At 35.1% G+C, this 20622-nt stretch overlaps 1 protein-coding gene and 1 long non-coding RNA gene across 4 annotated transcripts; one reads left to right on the forward strand and one right to left on the reverse strand.

Annotated features, from left to right (window-relative positions):
• Positions 1-3248: 3248 nt before the first annotated feature.
• On the reverse strand, positions 3249-16289 carry LOC123538886 (monocarboxylate transporter 2-like). Of its 3 annotated transcripts, XM_053529564.1 has the most exons (7): positions 16129-16288; positions 14843-14996; positions 14065-14118; positions 11490-11659; positions 11003-11146; positions 9241-10050; positions 3249-8221 (listed from the first exon to the last, which is right to left on the reverse strand). In XM_053529564.1, the coding sequence occupies exons 3-7, from the start codon at positions 14100-14102 to the stop codon at positions 8031-8033; spliced, it is 1353 nt and encodes a 450-aa protein (XP_053385539.1). In that variant the 5' UTR covers positions 14103-14118; positions 14843-14996; positions 16129-16288; the 3' UTR covers positions 3249-8030. The 3 variants fall into 3 exon arrangements, with proteins under 3 accessions (XP_053385539.1, XP_045179229.2, XP_053385538.1); XM_045323294.2 differs by lacking the exon at positions 14843-14996 and having other exon boundaries at positions 9241-9330; positions 16129-16289; XM_053529563.1 differs by lacking the exon at positions 14843-14996 and having other exon boundaries at positions 16129-16287.
• A 1781-nt stretch (positions 16290-18070) lies between these two features.
• On the forward strand, positions 18071-20571 carry LOC123537763 (uncharacterized). Its single transcript, XR_008368268.1, has 3 exons — positions 18071-18171; positions 18711-18769; positions 19228-20571. It is a non-coding gene; the product is annotated as an uncharacterized LOC123537763 (long non-coding RNA).
• Positions 20572-20622: the final 51 nt, after the last annotated feature.

Genomic DNA, 20622 nt, shown 5'->3' on the forward strand with positions numbered 1-20622 from the left:
AAAAAAAGAAGAAACAAACTGTTTTAGTGGTAGAAAATAAAATGAAAAAAGAGTGATTTCTGTCATGAATAGTACGAAATATTACTTTTTTTTCTCTGCGCAAGATATATGTGTCCTGCGCTAATGGAAAATCCGGATATTACTCCGATAGCTTTAACTTTGCTTTACGAGTCCAAACTAAAATTATAGTTTCTGCAAAGCAGAATATAACGTTACATCTGTAACCTGCGCAGGATGTCAGTCCTGCGCTTATAGCTAGTTTGACCCTTATCATGCCGGACACGATTGATTCCGCCTTTGCTACTCGTTGAGTTGGTCGGCCTACACGTGGTTAAACAGTTAAAATTATGGAAAGAAAAAATATGGCATTTCCTTTGCGTATATAGTTGATTAATCGTGAACTTGTGATTCAATCAGTGTTATATTTCACATCAAGGGATAAATTAATTTTCAATGTTTTTTTTTTTTTTTTTTTTTTTTTAAATTGGTAACGTAATACTACAATAAACATTTGTTGGCTATAAACTCTTGATAAACAGAAGAGAACAGAACATATCTTTTATTAGCTTTGTACATAATACATCAAAAATATAGAACTGACATTTGCATAACATATAGTATTACATCAGGTCTGACTATATGATAAAATTATAATAAATTTACAGATTATGAAAAGGATGATCATATAAAGCGCAAACTATATGGACAGGCGATCTATGAAAATGTATATATTATCTTGCTTTGATGATAAATCGTCAGTATTAGAAAATAGTGTTTATTTCCTAAACCTTTTAAAGTATTAAGCAATACATTTGATAGTTGTGAAAGATAGTAAATAGAATAAAGTTTAGAAAAGATCACTTTTACATTTTTCTATTGTAGCCCCGTACGTCCAAATGGCCAGATAGCAAAGAAATATTCCTGTTTTGTTGAATTAATTCAGTAACCTGTACAACTGATAATGCATCTCATTACAATCCAGATGAAAGTTGCTTCTAAATGCAATACTGGAATGCTTAAGTCTGATGTAATTAAGTTTAATATTTTCAAGCAGTAATAGTAAACAAGTAAACATGGAAATCAACTGTACTATATCAGGGTGTGTTACTTGTGCAAATTTTTGTCACTTTATATGTTTCATTCTAATATGCCTGCCTCTGTTAAAACACTCTCACGATAGAATGACGTCACGTTAACGTGCGTTGACGTCAAAGGTTTTGTTCCGACAAAGAAAAAGCGCTTGTATATTTATCTATTGTTTTAGATTAAGGGCATACTAGTATTGGAATCGAAATAATTTATAGCAAAACCATGTTTTAACACTCTTTATACACTCGGGCGTTCATACGTCGTACAAAAAAAAATCACTCGGGATGCGCCTTCATGATATCATTACGCCCGACGTATAACCGCCCGTCGTACATAAACATACATAGACATACATCTGCGCAGATAACAAATGTAAAATTTCGTTCTCGTTATGACAGAAATCACTCTTTTTCTATTCATTTTTACAGTACTCATTTGAAAGTTACATAAATAGTGTGTTTTATGAATGAAATATATTTGAAATACAGTGTAATTTCAAACTTTGCTATTAGCGCAGGACCGACCTCCCACGCAAGTTACAGGTGTAACATTATAGATCCATTTAGATTTGTAAAAAAAAACTATAGTTTAAGTCTGTAATAGTAAATCAAAGTAAAAGTTAATATGATTTATAAAAGATATTCAAGTTATCAGAGTAATTTTCAGATTTATTATTAGCGCAGACACACATCTTGCGCAGATAAAAATGTAATATTTCGTTCTCGTTATGACAGAAATCACTCTTTCTCTATTCATTTTTTACAGTATTCATTTGAAAGTTACATAAATAGTATGTTTTATGAATGAAATATATTTGAAATACATGTATAGTGTAATTTCAAACTTTGCTATTAGCGCAGGACCGACCTCCCAAGCAAGTTACAGGTGTAACATTATAGATCCATTTAGAAAAATTATAGTTTTAGTCTGTAATTGTAAATCAAAGTAAAAGTTGATATGATTTATAAAAGATATTCAAGTTATCAGAGTAATTTCCAGATTTATTATTAGCGCAGACACACATCTTGAGCAGATAAAAAATGTAATATTTCGTTCTCGTTATGACAGAAATCACTCTTTTTCTATTCGTTTTTTACAGTATTCATTTGAAAGTTACATAAATAGTATGTTTTATAATGAAATATATTTGAAATACATGTATAGTGTAATTTCAAACTTTGCTATTAGCGCAGGACCGACCTCCCAAGCAAGTTACAGGTGTAACATTATAGATCCATTTAGATTTGTAAAAAATCTAGTTTTAGTCTGTAATCGTAAATCAAAGTAAAAGTTAATATGATTTATAAAAGATTTTCAAGTTATCAGAGTAATTTCCAGATTTATTATTAGCGCAGACACACATCTTGAGCAGATAAAAAATGTAATATTTCGTTCTCGTTATGACAGAAATCACTCTTTTTCTATTCATTTTTTACAGTATTTATTTGAAAGTTACATAAATAGTATGTTTTATGAATGAAATATATTTGAAATACAGTGTAATTTCAAACTTTGCTATTAGCGCAGGACCGACCTCCCACGCAAGTTACAGGTGTAACATTATAGATCCATTTAGATTTGTAAAAAAAAAACTATAGTTTAAGTCTGTAATTGTAAATCAAAGTAAAAGTTGATATGATTTATAAAAGATATTCAAGTTATCAGAGTAATTTCCAGATTTATTATTAGCGCAGACACACATCTTGCGCAGATAAAAAATGTAATATTTCGTTCTCGTTATGACAGAAATCACTCTTTTTCTAATCATTTTTTTACAGTATTCATTTGAAAGTCACATAAATAGTATGTTTTATAATGAAATATATTTGAAATACAGTGTAATTTCAAACTTTGCTATTAATGCAGGACCGACCTCCCACGCAAGTTACAGGTGTAACATTATAGATCCATTTAGATTTGTAATAAAGCTATAGTTTTAGTCTGTAATCGTAAATCTAAGTTAAAGTTAATATGATTTATAAAAGATATTCAAGTTATCAGAGTAATTTCCAGATTTTCATTTAGCACAGGGCACCGAACACATATCTTGTGCAGCTACAAAATATAAAATTTCGTTTACGTTTTGATGAAAATTAGGTCTACTCTTTATTCAATCGATTTTGTACTATAAAATAATAATAATAATAATATAGATAAGATCTGTAAGAATTTTCTTTTAATTCTGTGACCTTTTTATTTCATCTTTTATCTTAGACATGTTGAGAGATATGCTCCCGTTGGTAAAAAGAATATTATTGTGAAATTTCAAGATATTTCAATAGATATATAATAAAAACGACATTTTGCTAAGTGTGTACTCGGGTGAAGTAGAAAATTATAAAAATAGCCTAAAACATACCAGAGGACGACCTGTGCAAGCCGGAGGAAATCACACCTTCACGCATGTTTGGGTTTTATTGCATCTTGTATAAGATCGGAGGTATTGAAACCTGGTGACCGACTGCCGTGAATTTACTGATGTAGAAACAAATTTATGACACATAATTTAAGTACCAAGATATTCAGCATTTGACATCTATATTTATTAATAAATTGACCAACTGCATGATTTATCAAACACGAAATGCAAATTTCTGATATATAAAGTTACATTTGTTATTTGCGCTGCGCATTTGGTAAATCGCGCAGGTTAAATTTATCCTGCGCAACAATTGGTAAATCGTTGCGCATATAACCAACGTACAAATATTTGTTATATGCGCTGCGCGTTTGGTAAATAGCGCAGATTGGTTATTTGCGCTCAACATATTACATATATATAAATGACTGAACTATAACAGAATGTTCACGATTCAAGAAGCCAACATGAAGAACTCAGAATTTATTAATTAATATTCGTAAAGAGAAAAAACTATAATAACTTATAACAGTAATTCGTTTAAAATGTTTACCACTTGGCCGTCAATAACATTAATAACTAGAAAAAATTTAAACGTTTGAAACAGGTAACAACCCCGCAAAGTATCTTTTGAAGAAATATATAAAAACAATAGATTTTCTTACATTGTAGGGATAATACACGTTTTTTTTTGTGTGTATCAACGTCTGCAGAAGTTCGCGGGAATGGTCGTACAATGAAACCTTGACATAGGTCTTACAATATAACCTTAATATCGGTCTTACACTGTAACATTGACATTGGTATTACAATGTAACCTTGACACTGGTCTTATAATGTAACCTTGACATCAGTCTTACAATGTAACCTTGACATGGGTCTTACAATGTAATTTTGACATTAGTCTTACAATGTAACCTTGACATCGGTCTTAAATTGTAACATGGGCATTTGTCTTATAATGTAATCTTGACATAAGTCTTACAATGTAACCTTGACATAGGCCTTACAATGTAACTTTGACATAAGTCTTACAGTGTAACTTTGAATTCGGTGTTACATTGTATCCTTGACATCGGTCTTACAGAATAACCTTGACATTGGTCTTACAATGTAACCCTGACATCGGTCTTACATTGTAACCTTGACATTGGTCTTTCAATGTAACTTTAAGGTAGAAGGGTACACTCCGAATTTTGGCCCCCGTCAATATTTGTTGTAATTAGAACTTCGTGATTTTGGATGTCTGTAAATTAAAGTGAGAGATAATGATTGTTACTTCTTTAGACAATTTAAACAGCCGATACATGTAAAATTCTGATGTAAATTGTAAAACTAACTGCTGCTAGCTGTGTATGAATCGGTGAGTCACCTTGGCGCGGGAAATTCAAATCATGGAAGGGTTCCGTGTTTGCTGATTGATACATTTTTTCGTTATTTTGTGAGAAAAAAAAACGAGCTGGATGGGCCCCCATTCCGTTTATATCCTGAAGTTCAGTAGGGACTATTAAATTGAGAAATGCAATAAAATTGTTCCTGCAGCGGGATCATTAAGGGCTGTTCAAAAAGTGCAAAATTGATGACTTTGGCATGCTATTTTAAATGATTGTGTAAACCTTTCGTTTTGATAACACTCTGTATTCTGATCATCTTGCCATTAATTAAAAGCACAAAACATGTACGCAATTTATAAAATGGCCACCCTGATTCATTAGGAAAGTGCAAAATTGCGACTCGCTACATGTAAGTAGAGAAAAGTGTCAACTTAATGAAAAAATGAAAATAAAAAGATAATTAATTAGCAAATTGAAGCCTAAAACACTTTAGTTGGTAAAGCTATCACTTATAGCTGCTTCAAATATTCATAAAAGAGAAGTAGCAATTCCTGCTAAAAGCTATTACCTGATTATAATTAAATGGTTTTAAAACATATCATAGCTTTAAAGTGTCACACACAGGAACAATTTGATGTACAAATAAACTAACAATTGTGTTGTTTTATCATGGCTGAAGAATTGTCATCGTTACAATCATAATGCAGTAATATTTCTTTTCTTTCCTTTTTTACTTAGCGGGGTGGTGGGTCGTAGAAGATTCATTACTTTGCGCATCCGCTAAGTCTGGTCAGGATCCATGCTGTTCGCTGACAGTTTCTCTAATTGCAATAGGCTTTGAAAGCTAACAGCATTGAGCCTGACCAGCATGGGGCTGGATCCATGCTGGTCGCAAAGCCACTATACTGGTTTTCTCATGGCGCGGCTCAATTATGATCAATTAGGAACAATACGGAAACATCTTTTTATCTAGTGAAGTAACACCCATTTATAAATTCACTATATTATCAGTATTTTAACTTTTTAAGACATTTCTTCTTTATAACTGATTAAACAGTGGTGTTTTCCTGTTAGTTTTTAGTTCGAATTTTCGAAGAAAAAGTAAAGCTATTACACTTGCGTCGCTATCTCTTTTATATTTTCGTCCTTTTTCGCGATATGGTGCAGATTACATATATATCCATTTTCTATTGACGAAATTCGACTTTACCTTTGAATCTGAAACCGCATAAACCCTTCTATAAAAAATGTATATAAAAATTAAATATGAATGTATGCAAATGAAAAAGAAACAGTAGGTAAACTACACCTGTATATACTGAAAATGGATAAGAACGGATAAGCTGTTGTCTGCTGTGGGGCCTCTGTGGCCGAGTGGCTAGGGGCTCTGACTACAAACAATTGCCCCTCACCGATGGACGAGCCTCACTCGGGGCGTTGAATTCTGCATGTTAGGGAGCTACCAAGCTGGCTGACGGAAGGTCGGTGGTTCTACCCAAATGTCCATCCGTGATGACATAATGCATGGCGGAGTACCTGTGGTACTCCGGTACAACTCGGAAAGCCGCAATATGACCTATAATTGTGTCGGCATGACTAGTCTGCTGAACACAAGCATTATAAATACATGATAAAATACTCCGCCGAGTTACCATTATGGGCACATAGTTTAAGGACTCTGACGTAATAAAGAAATATTCATGTCTTAATAATTTTATATTATCGAAAGAATGTCAGCAGTTTAGCCTTTAGCCTGCTAAATTTCTAAAATGGACTGGTCCATCATACAATTAAAGGAAGACGATATATTATTCGAAAGGGTCTTCACTGAAAATTTACAGATTGAAAAACGAAAATTACAGACCATGATGTGCAGGCTGATCTTGATCTGCACTGGTGGCAAAAGAAGAATCATTTGCCGACAGCAGGTTAAAGGTTAGTTTAGAATGTTCAGTTGTGCTTTTTCTAGACTGGTTATTGTATTATACAAGGACAAATTATTTGGTCAGAAATTATATCAAAGTGATACATATTAAACAAAATCTTATGTATTGTACAAAGCAAATCAATATGAGTAAATATATTTGTTAAATAATAAGAATATTTTAAGAATATAAATAACCCTACAAATAAAAGTAGCAATATGAACCGCACCATGAGAAAATCAACATAGTGCATTTGCCACCAGCATGGGTCCAGATCAGCCTGCGTATCCGCGCAGTCTGGTCTGGATCAACGCTGTTCGCTTTCAAAGCCTACTGCAATTTGAGAAACAGTAGGCGAACAGCATGGATTCTGGATCCATGGTGGTCGCAAATGCCCTATGGTTTTTTTTCTCATGGCGCGGCTCAAATAGAAAAAAAACACTATTGGGATGTTGAGACGATTTTGTTTCACTTTCCACAAGATTCTCGCATTTCCATCGGTTAAAAGGTGGTCACATGGTAACCCCCTGTATTTCTGTGGACGGTCAGTAGATTTTCATGTCGTGTTAGGCTACAAATGAGTTGTTGATAAAACAAATCATTTAATGGTTTTGTTAGCGACCTTCCATGGAAACATGTGGGTGTAGAGTGATAAGTATGGGGACTCAGCTAATGTCACACCTCCCGTTTAACATACATGTACTAATAATATTTCTAAGGAACACCAACAAACCCAATAACTAATAACAGTGCATCTATCCTTACCTGTAATCCGCACTATGTCAAATACAAAGAACACACACTTCCGAAGAAGTTTAAAATGCTCTAAACAAAATGTGCTGACGATATATGAGTCGTGCCATGGGAAAACCAACATAGTGGCTTTGCGACCAGCATGGATCCAGACCAGCCTGCGCATCCGCGCAGTCTGGTCAGGATCCATGCTGTTCGCTAACGGTTTTCTCTAATTGCAATAGGCTTTGAAAGCGAACAGCATGGATCCTGACCAGAATGCGCGGATGCGTAGGCTGGTCTGGATCCAAGCTAGTCGCAAAGCGATTATGTTGGTTTTCTCATGGCACGGCTCATATTTAAGTTCACGTTGTTCGATTTAAATTGTAGTTGATGGGATAGGAGAACTTAATGCTTGTCCTATTATTAAGCCTAAAACTTATAAAGATACTCTCTCCGTCCGACTGGCATTCTGTTTCAATTCATGCCCGTCTGTCTGACAACTTTAGATTCTGCTTCTGCATCAGCACAAAGAAATGTCACCATAACTAGAAATCTCCTAATGCTGATAGATATATCCATTCACCATTCTTACGAACACCCATTTTGTAGGTTCGAAGGAGTTAGCAAATCCGCTTCTTTTGAGTCGAGTGTCATTGCCTTTGACACCTTATGCTTCCAAGAAGCGAAAGCAATGCAAAAAAGAATAGTTGCTAACAGCTGTGAGCCAAACACTGTGAGAACTACACTGGCATATGAATCAGAGACATCCCGAAATTTCCCTGAAACAAAATAAAAGGATACAGTTCAGCTAAGAAAATTATGTAGTTTGGAATTTTACAGTGTTTTTTTTAAAAACGCTTAAACAATGTTATATTCAGTCACCTTACAATATTCCTTTTTAAAAGAATGGTTAAACATATCCGTTTAAAATTTTACGTAACTGTTTTAGTAATACTTCGTATTAAGTATCGAAGAGAAAATCATTTAATGTGGTCCCATGCTCTCAAGCGAAACCGAGTGCCTTTTTTTAAAAGACTGACTCAATGCAGACTTGGAGCGCCGGTATTAATTACAGTCTCCGGTACATACCGGATTAACTAAATTTGAACAAAATATCTTAAATATATATATTTTGTAACCATGGTGATACTAACCCTAACCTTTAGTCAGTATTTTATGCATATTGTACACTAAATGCATGCGGACATGCAAAAATATGCATATTTTTGCCGTGCGCTACAATTGATAACCACTTTCGGACATGCGCAGAAAACCGCTCCAAGTCTGCAATGAGTTACATCGTTTTTTAAATATAGCCGCGTGCTGCACGTGATGGCCATGATGTATATCCTTCTTTATATTAAATCAGCCCTTGATGAGTTTATTACTTTAATATATAAAGCAAGACAGTACTTGGATGACTCCGTCATTGGTCTCTGCATGCCTAATTTATCAATCAGACAAAAAATAATCACGGCATTTCCCAGCACAGAAACACACTACTGGAGTCTTGCTATCCACAACCTAAATACTGTATAGTACTCTCCTCTTGGTATACTGCTGAGACACTGAAAGCTGCAGAACAAAAGACTCGTCTCGTAGCATGGTGTTTACCTTCTAGCATTATTTCTAGCAAAGGAAATGGTAACACTTAGGTTAGGAGAATAACGTGGGTGTCCTTTTGTAAAAAGGGACTGTAATGCTTGTATTTTATGGGCGGACGCATTGTCATGATTAAACTGTATGCCGGTGATACAAAATGTCAAATCTAAATACATTTATTAAAATTAATAATTACCCAGAAGATACCCAGCGGCTGTAGACAGAATCCCATCCACTGTATAAAGTAGTCCGTATGCTAGTGGTCTCTGTTGCTGACGAACTATTTCTACAATTAGGACCAACGATGATGATAATATTCCACCAATAGCTATACCACTTAAACACGTTCCAATTACGTACGGTATAAAACTAGACGTTACATACAATATCAGTTGACCAATACAACTTGATGCGCCAGATATTATTGCGCAAACGAAAACACTAATATTTGTCTTGTATTTGACCACTGCTGGTAGAAATCTAGGTATAATACCTGACAGATGGTACACTTCCATGGATAAAAGACCCTGAGAATCACTAAAACCTTTCCACATTGAAATGTCTAACATAAGTCCAACATATCCATTTAATGCAGCGACCGAAAATCCCACGGCAAACAGTAGACACAAATATGGAACAGAAATAAGATCGCTAAAATATCGAACCTTTTTTCGTTTAGAATGTGCTTTAGAATTCTGTATGGATGCCACGCTATCGATAATGTTACCAATTGATCCGGTTTTCGATGCAGATTCTTTCACGACCAGCTGATTCATATAACAAATTACAAATAAGGTGAAAGTGTTACATGTGATCCCGCCTAGTATAAGATATGTTCCTAGCAGCCCGTAACTTTCTTGAAGCCATTCTAAGAAAAACGGATAAATGAGTGCGCCAACTGATATGGATGTATTTAATATAGATATAAATACCAGACTTTCTGTTCCAGTAAACATTTGACCAGCGATTGTCAAGCTACTGATGAATGCCATAGATATTCCTGTAGCTAAAATGATATTAAATCAGCATTCGTAAGTTTGAATATAAATCATCGCTTAAATAAACATAAAAGTCAACAATAAGTACAGAAACGAACAGTGACTTAAAAATCAGTTAAGACCATTTATCAAAGCAAGTGGTTAGCGACAAAAAGTAACTTTACTTAATATAATCATGTAAACACAGCTGAAATTCAGCGGGATCAAGCGTTGTATTTCGAGATAGCCGAAATTTGACTCAATATGATAGTTTGTACACGAGTTTACAGGGCGGGACTTAAAAACATCTTCTAAATAACCGGAATTTTAAGATAAGTGAGTTGAGATATTGAGTTTCAACTGTATCATTGATTAGGCATTAACATAATGAACGGAAGTGTCTCACTTGGAAAAGATGGCACAAACAGGGACGTGGTGCATTTATAGTTCAATTTTGCTTAATTAATCTACCACTAAAACGTTCTGTGGAAAGACAGATATCTGTAATGTACGCACAAACAAAGAAGATGCTATCCCACATATGTTATTACATTTTATATTTAGAACAATAAAAGAAGTCTTCATTTACAGAAGATTTTTGTTAATGATGAAGGAATTCCTCTGAAACAATATACTAAACTCAGTGCGATCTAAAATGGAGAGTAAGTGTTATATATTCTGATCTTAAGGAGTCGTAGAGTCCATTTATTTTTATTATGAAAGAAATCCCGCTTAAATTTAGCAGACTCTGCTTGATTGAGTCTGTCCATGAGAGGTAATGAAATGTACAACACCCCTCACGTCCCCTCGCAAAGACTTAAGCGGAATTCTATTTATTTTGTATAAATCTGGTATAATAATAATAAATCTAGTCGCTGCTAAGCTGCATGAGTATTGTTGTACTTTTTATTTCCTCTCATAAACAGACTCAATTAGACAGAGTCTGCTATTATTTCATTATCAGTATGACAGCATACCTACCAGAGACAACTCCTATGCTTACATACAGATAGTATATACTGACTGCAAAGTAAGACATGCAAAATCCTGCTGTCACCAAAATACCGGAAATAAACGTCACCAAGGTAATCCCTATCCTTGAAATAAGAATGCCGCTTACAACACCTGTATAAAAAAATTATTTAAATTTCAGTTGTGGGCTCCTTGACTCCTCTGCAGTTCAGTATCAAAGTTCATGACAAAACAAAACTTAACATGGCTAAAATTAAATGCGTTTAAATTTGTTAAAGTACAGCTATTTATAGTACAGGCCAAAGAAACAGAAAAATGTTGATCCTTAAATGTCCAGCATTATCAAAAAAAAACAACTAAAAACACATAAATTACAACGTTCTTATTATCTGGGGAGGGCGGAGTTAGAAGAAATGACAGTTCTTAGTAATTGTTCGTTCTAAATCATAAATTTTGTATGCCTAAATTTACATAAAATTACCCGGCATCCACTTACCAAAACTTAAAGTCACACCTACAAGAAGTGATTGCACGGCTGCAGTTGTTGACCGATCTGTCTGAAATTTCTCCATCAAGGCCACAAAGAGACTGCCGAAGGAAAACACGAGACCCATATTTATGATTGTCACAATGCACGCAATAGACATGAGGAGGAATTTGTTCACTCTGAAATGTAGATTTTATTTCCAGTTTAAGGAATTTCAAAAAAAAACAAAACAGTAATACATTTTAGTTTTCACACTTCATGTGTGTGTGATAATAACACTTATCTCTTTAACCTTCTGGCGGAAAATGATTCTGCCTTGCAACCAGTGCAGACCAAGATCAGCCTGCACGCACTATTCGCTATTCAGTCTGTAAAGTTTCAATGAACACGCCTTCGATTGATAAATCATATTGCCCAAATTGAAAGATACGGTAGTCAAGTTCATTTTAGAAATTTAGCAGGTCAAATGTTAAGAAATATATATGCCTATATAGAACTTTACACGTAAAGGGATATTTAATGTTTTGATTTCTCAGAAAATGGGAAACCAATCTCTTCTTTGTAGACGTAACATGTATCAATTAATTTCATCAAAATCAGACAGGATCTTGAGCAGAAAAAAAATGTTTTTATTTTGTTTTAAATATATATGAGCTGCACCATGAGAAAACCAATATAGTGCGTTTGCGACCAGCATGGATCCAGACCAGCCTGCGCATCCGCGCAGTCTAGCCAGGATCAATACTGTTCGCTTTCAAAGCCTATTGCAATCAGAGAAACCGTTAGCGAACAGCATGGATCCTGACCAGACTACACGGATGCGCAGGCTGGTCTGGATCAATGCTGGTCGCAAATGTACTATGTTGGTTTCCCGTGGCTCGGCTCATATTATGTTTGAAGTTAATGACATATGGCAGTGTCCTGGTGCCAGCAGAGAGATTTTGAATTGTCTTACGACTTACTATCGCCTACGTAGGACTTAGCATTTCGTACAGGACTTAGTAACTATATACTACGTAGGACTTAGTATCTCGTACAGGACTTAGTAACTATATACTACGTAGGACTTAGTATTTCGTACAGGACTTAGTAACTACTACGTAGGACTTAGTATTTCGTACAGGACTTAGTAACTACTACGTAGGACTTAGTATCTTCTATGTAGGACTTTGTAGCTCCTAGATACTAAGTCCTATGTCGAAGATACTAAGTCCTATGTATGATACACTAAGTCCTACGTAGGGGATAGTAAGTCGTACATAAGACAAAAAGTCTCTCTGCTGACGCTGCCATACTGACGTGTGGTTCTCGGTCTTTTATAGAGGTTTGAAGTTCACAGATATTTGCTGGGGGGCTCAAGTTAATATTTTTAATAAAGCCAATAGTTTATCAGCAAGCAATTACGTTAAAACAGAATGCCTAATAACCGTAAATAAACAATCAAACTAAAACGTTTGATTAGCATATCGTCTAATTAAGTTAAGTATATGATCATGCATAAAATTTATTTGTAAAAACAACAACGGTATTTTCTCTTAGCTTTTATAAAAATCTAGAGGGCAGGTTTTCAAACTGATGATTTGTCATCCTTTTTTAAGTGTATATTTGATTATTTCCAGTTCATATACATGTAGTAGTTAATGGTTTTGGCTTATTAACAAAGCTAAGCTAATGCAATTATAAATTATACAGGTACATGCTACACGAGAATAACCGGGATGGAAAAAGATTGGATGATTCAGATATTGACAAAGAATTAGGTCAATCGTCGCTGTACATATATGCTTGACCTTAAAATGTTCCTACGGGATATATTTTTTTATGGAAGAACTTTGTCGTGGATTCTATGTTATAAAACTAAATCGAATCGAATCTCAGACTCTCAATTTGCTATGAAAGCGAGCATAAGCAGAAGATTGGGTGTATAGACCGGTTTACGAGGAAATATCCAGTCCTTACCAGTTTGTTTAAAGAAAATTAGTGTTCTATAAGTATTATCAAAAGTGTGTTAGTAGTTTCTAATTCTTCAAAATAATACGAGATTTTGTATCTGTTGAATACGAATATTATCTGGCATTTTTACCCAAAATAGATAACCAGTATACTATTTTATTACATACCTATAAAAATTCTGTAAAAAATCGGCTTGTATTTCACAATTGAATATGAACAGACAGACATAAATTCCGTATTGTACCTTTTAAATTCCGTATTGTACCTTCCGTATTGTATGCTGCCGGACTATTTTCATTAATATGCATGACCCGGCACATTTCTATAAAAGGCGCACATAAAAACTTCACTAAGTTCCATTTAATATCGATAAACATTGAAGACTTCGTTCAAGAACAAAACAAGAATCAAAATGGTAAAGGTATATAATAAAAGGGTAATTATAACAGTAGCTAGATCTGGGACTTTGTATTCGGCTCTCGTGGATTTTGCAAGGTCGGATCACACTCGGCGCTTGCGCGCCTCGTGAGATCCGATCTGGCAAAATCCACTCGAGCCGAATCAAGCTACTGTTATAATAACCCTATTTTACCAACAGAATATATGTTTTTGCTAAATAAGAGTAACTTACCTATCCATCCTGCGAATTGTTGTGGAGCAATCAACCATTTTATAACTTTTCTACCTAAAATAAAAATCATCAACCCAAAAATATTGTTACACAGATTGAAATCTGTTAGCTGGGAAAACTTGAAGCACAGAATCGACATAAGCCGCTGCCAGGGCGCTTGATGGTATTGACCTTTTGATAACTTTTTTTTTTTTTTTGGTGGAGGGTTGTTTTTTTTTGCACTTCCAGTGGATCTTTTTACAGTTTTATTCAGCTTCCATAACAGCATTCTTTGGCACCGCATGGCGATGTATAACATCTCACCGTACTTAGTGTTGTTAATATTTCCTATTTTTTAAGATTTTGAAATTCGTTCACTGTGTTCTTATGTTAGAAATGCAGCTTACGAAGCCGATGCTAGGGCCGTGAGAGATGTTGCACTTTTCAATTGACTCAGTCAAACAGTCTCTTTTAATAGCCTGCTTAGTTACATTATATACTTTCAAAAGATCTTTCAATAGAATTGTTGAACCCAAAAACATTGTATTATACTGAAAAAAAAAACGTTTTATGTTATATTATAGATAAGTATATCACATTGCAAAACAGGACACTAAATTGTAGCCATGTTCGGCTCCATTTGCAGCGCGGCGCCTATTGGACTGCATCTAATACCTTAACCCATACAAACATGACGTGAATGTAACAAAAAATAGTTCGTAAATGTGAGCAACATACCTCGTTTTAATCACAGAAAACTGACATTTAAAATAAAAATAAAAAAAGATATTGGATGTACCTGAAAGGTGTTCTGTTTATTTATTAGAAAAGATCCTTTGGAAGTATGGAATGCCACCAAGCAACATAATAGCAGATTCGGTTTGACGGAGTCTGTTCATGAGGGTAACACACCTTACTCACCCTAGCACCGGCTTACGCTGGGTTATACTGCACTAAATAGAAGATATTCAGTGATTCAAAAAGATCAAAAAGTATAACAACCCCGAGTGTAAGTACGGGGAGACGTTTTACAACAGAAAGCAATTATAAATGAGCCATGCCATGAGAAAACCAACATAGTGGGTTTGCGACCAGCATGGATCCAGACCAGCCTGCGCATCCGCGCAGTCTGGTCAAGATCCATGCTGTTCTCTTTCAAATCCTATAGGAATTAGAGAAACTGTTAGCGAACAGCATGGATCCTGACCAGACTGCGCGGATGCGCAGGCTGGTCTGGATCCATGCTGGTCGCAAACCCACCATGTTGGTTTTCTCATGGTGCGGCTCAAATCCAGAAAACGCCTTCATTTTATACATGCCACAATTGTGTGTCTTATCTCGATTTATAGGGTTTTCTATTTTTCTATTTAACCACAACATTTTTAATGAAATAGTTCAGTTATAGCAGGTACCTTACGTCATGACAGGTCTCTCCTTCATCGAATGTCAGGTTCAAATGATTACATAAATTTACTATATTTTTTTCGAAAATTGGAAGTATCAATCATCAGTATATTATTAGCCAGAGACACAAACCACCTTCATTGAGAGTTTTCTCAGATACATGTATATAATTGTAAAATGAGAATCTAAAAGTTGTTTAACGTGCATTTGTGATAGCTTTAAAGTTAAAATTTTATAGGACTATATATATAATAGGAAATGAAATGAGGAGTTTTTTTTTTATACTTAATACAGTATCTTGCTATCTTATTTCACCATTGTTGGTAGAAAATACAGCTTTGTCTTGTAACATTACAGCGCGTTATAGCTACATTAATTTTGATAACTTGTTGCAAAGAAAAAGAAAGACTGAAACTGACTGTGTGGTCGGTTGACCATATCGAAGTCTATTCACACGCTCTCGCTAACCAACAATTATATATGTCATTCTTGAAAGTTTTACATATGATAAACGAGCGTTTATTTACTTAAAAATCATAAACAGTTCACTGCGCATGTATCCCCATTTCCCTAGTGACGAAACTCTTGCTATTTATAATTTAAATACCTAGCTCTTCTCATACACGGTTATGTAATTGATACAAATATTATTATGTCTGATGCAAAAAGAAAGAGTCTTACCTGTTTATATGATGTGCAATGTCCAGTTTTGAAATATGACAAATGCTCTAAATAATGTGCACATTTTCCATTTGTGTCATGCATATATATCATTATATGTACACGTAAAACTTCCTGTTGTTAAGCACGTAAACAAGATCGTGGCGGTTTTCGCATAAAAATCAACAATTTGTGTATGATGATGTAAACCTAAAAATGGTCGGTTGACTGCACATACTTATGTACGTGAAACATCAAAGTTTAATTCAGTAATTTAATGTAAAATATTGCAGTAGCGGCACAATTAAACGCACAAATACAGGGGGAATATAGTCGGATTACCTGCCCCTTAACTGCTTTGCAGTGGTACTATAAATCCCCCCCCCCACCCACCCAAAAATAAAAAATAATAAAATAAAAATAACGTAACATGCAAACATCTCAACTGATCTCATTTCGGAATGTATATCATATTTTGCTATTTATTTATTTATTTGGGTTTTACGGCGCACCAACACAGTATAGGTTATACAGGACTACAAATTTTGGTTCACATCTCATTTACATCGAAATAAAAACATGAAGTATGGAATCAAAATTTGCATACCTGCTGGAATCACAGAGTTACTGCAAAACCAAGTGTTAAGACCCTATTAGTCGCCTCTTATGATCATGCAAGGGTAAGGCAGTTGTTCCAATTCTTTTCATACACAGATCGTCCCAGAACCACATGGGACATATATATTGCTACACAGAACAGTGGTGCGGGGCAATGACCCGGCAACTTACATGAACTCGTACAAAATTATGTTTGACACAGTCTTACACAATTCACTCAACCTTTGTGATTTAATCAACGCGTTATTCCCGAGGCTATTTTAATCTCAGTTCACTTAGCACGTGACTTTCGTGACAACATATTGTTATTGTTATAGCAAGTGCGGGTTTTCAGAGAGGCGAGTCAACAAAATGGTATGTAATTTTTTTTATTCTCTGTTTTCTTTTCTATTTTCTATTGCTGTCGTTATTTCTTTTCTCATTTCTTCCGTTAAACTTGTAAATGATTCATTTTGTGGTTTTCGCCCATCTTTTCAAACTCCTGTAAACGCAAGAAACTACTTCTTGAGAAATATCTAATACAACAGTTTGTTTTCTCTACACTGATTATAAAGATTCATTCCAAAGAATATTCATTCGCTTTAATGTATTTTACTGGGGGTGAAAAGCCAGTCGTTCTCGAGATTTTTTCAGTACGCATTCATTCCGTATAGGGACCGATGCCTTATTATGCACAAACTAAATAGGAATGATGGAATTTTCGCCTGTACTTTTTGCTATTGCCTGAAGTGAACGGTTGCTATTGAAACAATCAAATTATGTATTGTGCACGTAGTTTTTACTGGGAACATGTTTTAAGTATTATTTATTTGACTGTGACAACAACTTGACATCCATGAAAAATTGTGGAAAAATGGACGCATGGCGTGGCTTACAACAGACTTCCGCTCTACCATTTAAATTGAAAATTAATTTGAAAAATATTTAAAATAAAGTTATATATTGTTCTATTACACCATATGTTGTCAAACCATTATAGACAAATAATCCTTAATTGGTTTATTTAAGAGCCCACTTTTAACGTGAATCATGTCCTGGAATACAGATTCCGGGTCTTTCTTTCGATTGCAAAGTATCATACAAGTATCACTGGCACCAAAGCAGAAAGAAAATGCCTCTGTACATGTTATACCCTACCCCTAGGTATTCTATAAGAACCATGGTTCTTATAGAATACCTAGGGGTTCTTATAGAATACCTAGGGGTAGGGTATAACATGTACAGAGGCATTTTCTTTCTGCTCTGGTGCCAGTGACAAGTATAAACAAATATTTTAAAATTGCCGTCATAGCTTTAACTGCAAGTGCGACATTTACGTTTAACAAATTATGTTTTATTTTTTGCAGTTTTCCAGGTTGCTATGGTGGCATTATTGCATAGATGAGGGACCATCCACGATTCATACACAACATCGACTGACGTGGTTTCAGATTTGGAGCTGGAAGGGTGTGTTTTTTTCCCTTTTTGTTTGAAGTTTTATCTCTTCGGATTTTTGAGAAAAAGTCTACGCGGTATTGTCGTCACTTGACCGTCGGCGTCGGTGTTTGTTAATTTTTTTGTTTAGGTCCGCCTTTTCTGACAAACCGTAAGAGCTACACCTTTGAAACTTTGCGCACTTGTTTGACATCATTAGGTGACTGTGTAGGCCAAGAACCACAGCTGTGATATGCATTTTGTCAACATTATGGCCCTTTTTGTACTTAGAAAATTGGAGTTTCTTGGTTAAATTTTTTGTTTAGGTCCCCCTTTTCTTAAAACTCTACGAACTACAGCTTTGAATCTGTGCACACTTGTTTATCATCATTAGGTAACCGTGTGTAGGCAAAGAATCATAATATAACTCTGATATGCATTTTGTCAGAATTATGGCCCTTTTTGTACTTCAAAAATTTGAGTTTCTTGGTTAAAACTTTTGTTTAGGTCCACCTTTTCTTAAAACTATACGAGCTACAGCTTTGGATCTTTGCACATTTGTTTATCATTAGGTGACCGTGTGTACATACAGATCATGGACTAAGGTGTTGTCAGATCTGCAGCATAAATGGTGTGTATGTTTTCATATTTTCTTTGTCTGGAATGTCTATGGTACCCCTAAGGTACCCCTAGAATTAATATAGGTTTCTGTTTTTACACAACTTTCTGTTGTTTTTTTCCTAAATATTAAAATGAATAGCAACGGAAACATACGTCTAGGCAATGAAATAAATAGAGTGCAGCCGCTCAGATATACAAAGTTATACAGCACATTTTGGAAAATACAGGGAGTGTACATGTATGTTTACTTTTTCTTTTTTTGTGGCAACATTTTGATACATTTGTTTCTGTTTTTTCACATGTATTTCTGTATCTATACACTCAACGTGAACAGTGTTACCATGGAAACGTTTCTCTATCAGATGTTCTAAGTTATATAGCAGATTTTAGAGCATATAGGTTGTGTATACATACTTTTGTTCATGTTTCACACATGCCTTTTTGTATCTGTACTCTCAACCTAAACAGGGTTCCGTGGAAACGTACCTCTACGTCTAGGCAATGGTATAATGGATGGCCGACGTTCAGATGTACAAAGCTATACAGCAGATTTTGGAGCATAAAGGGTGTGTATGTTTACTTTTTTGGCTCGACTATTCGAAGAATAGGGGAGCTATTCTACTCGCCCAGGCATCGGCGTGAGCGTCATACAAATGTTAAAGCTTGCGTACCAAACCAAATATTTTCAAAGTCCATTGAAATATTGCTTTGATATTTTGTATACTTGTTTACCATCATGACCCCAGTCTGTTAAAAGGAGGAGGCAATTTTTTTTCAGCATTTTGACTAAATTATGGCCCCTTTTCGACTTAGAACATGCTTATTGTAATGTTAAAGTTTTACTCATAGCTTATAAATAGTATACTATCAAGTACTGAGAATAGTCGAGCGCGCTGTCCACTGACAACTCTTGTCTTACATGTGGCATCACTTTGATATATTTGTTTCTCTTTTTACACATGCCTCTCTGTATGTATACACGCAACAGGGTCACCATGGGAACGTACCGCCACAAACACATACAGACAATGACTGACGTTCAGATGAGCAGATTTTAGAGCATATACGGTTAGTACATGTATGTCTACTTTTCCTTTTATGTGGCAACGCTTTGATACATTTGTTTTTGTTTATACACATGCCTTTCTGTATTTATACATTCAACCTCAACAGGGTTATTATGGAAACGTACCTAGGCAATAGTATAAATGGGTGGCTGGCGTTTGGATGTACAAAAACACACAGCAGATTTTGGATCATATAGGGTGTGTATGTTTACTTTTTCTTTTTTGTGGCAACATTTGGATATATTTGTTTTTTATTTTACACATGCCTCTCTGTATCTATACATTCAACAGGATAACCATGGAAACTAACATCTACATCTAGACAAAGGTTCAAGCAGCAGTGAGAGAAATCCTGCAACCGATCACTCGGCAAACGCTTAGCTTTAAGTAATCTAAGCCTTGCTAGGGGCTGTAAATGACTTCAGGCAAAACTTGAATATAAACAAACATCTGGATAATAGGTGTGCTCATTTAATTATTGAAAAATGGTGTTTGCTGTTTTGTCAGGCTTTTGTTTACAATAGCTCCTTGGTGGTGATTGTGGTGTTGTTTGTGTGTTTGTGGTGGTGGTTTTGGTGTTTGTGGTGGTGGTTTTTGGAGTGTGTGATGGTGGTTTTCGTGTTTGTGGTGTTTTTGTGTTTGTGGTGTTTTGGAGTTTGTAGTGGTGGTTTTGGAGTTTGTGGCGGTGGTTTTGGTGTTTGTGGTGTTGGTTTTGGAGTTTGTTGTGGTGGGTTTGGTGTTTGTGGTGGTGGTTTTGGTGTTTGTGGTGGTGGGTTTGGTGTTTGTGGTGGGTTTG

This window comes from Mercenaria mercenaria, chromosome 18 (assembly GCF_021730395.1).
Source record: "Mercenaria mercenaria strain notata chromosome 18, MADL_Memer_1, whole genome shotgun sequence".
NCBI lineage: Eukaryota > Metazoa > Mollusca > Bivalvia > Venerida > Veneridae > Mercenaria > Mercenaria mercenaria.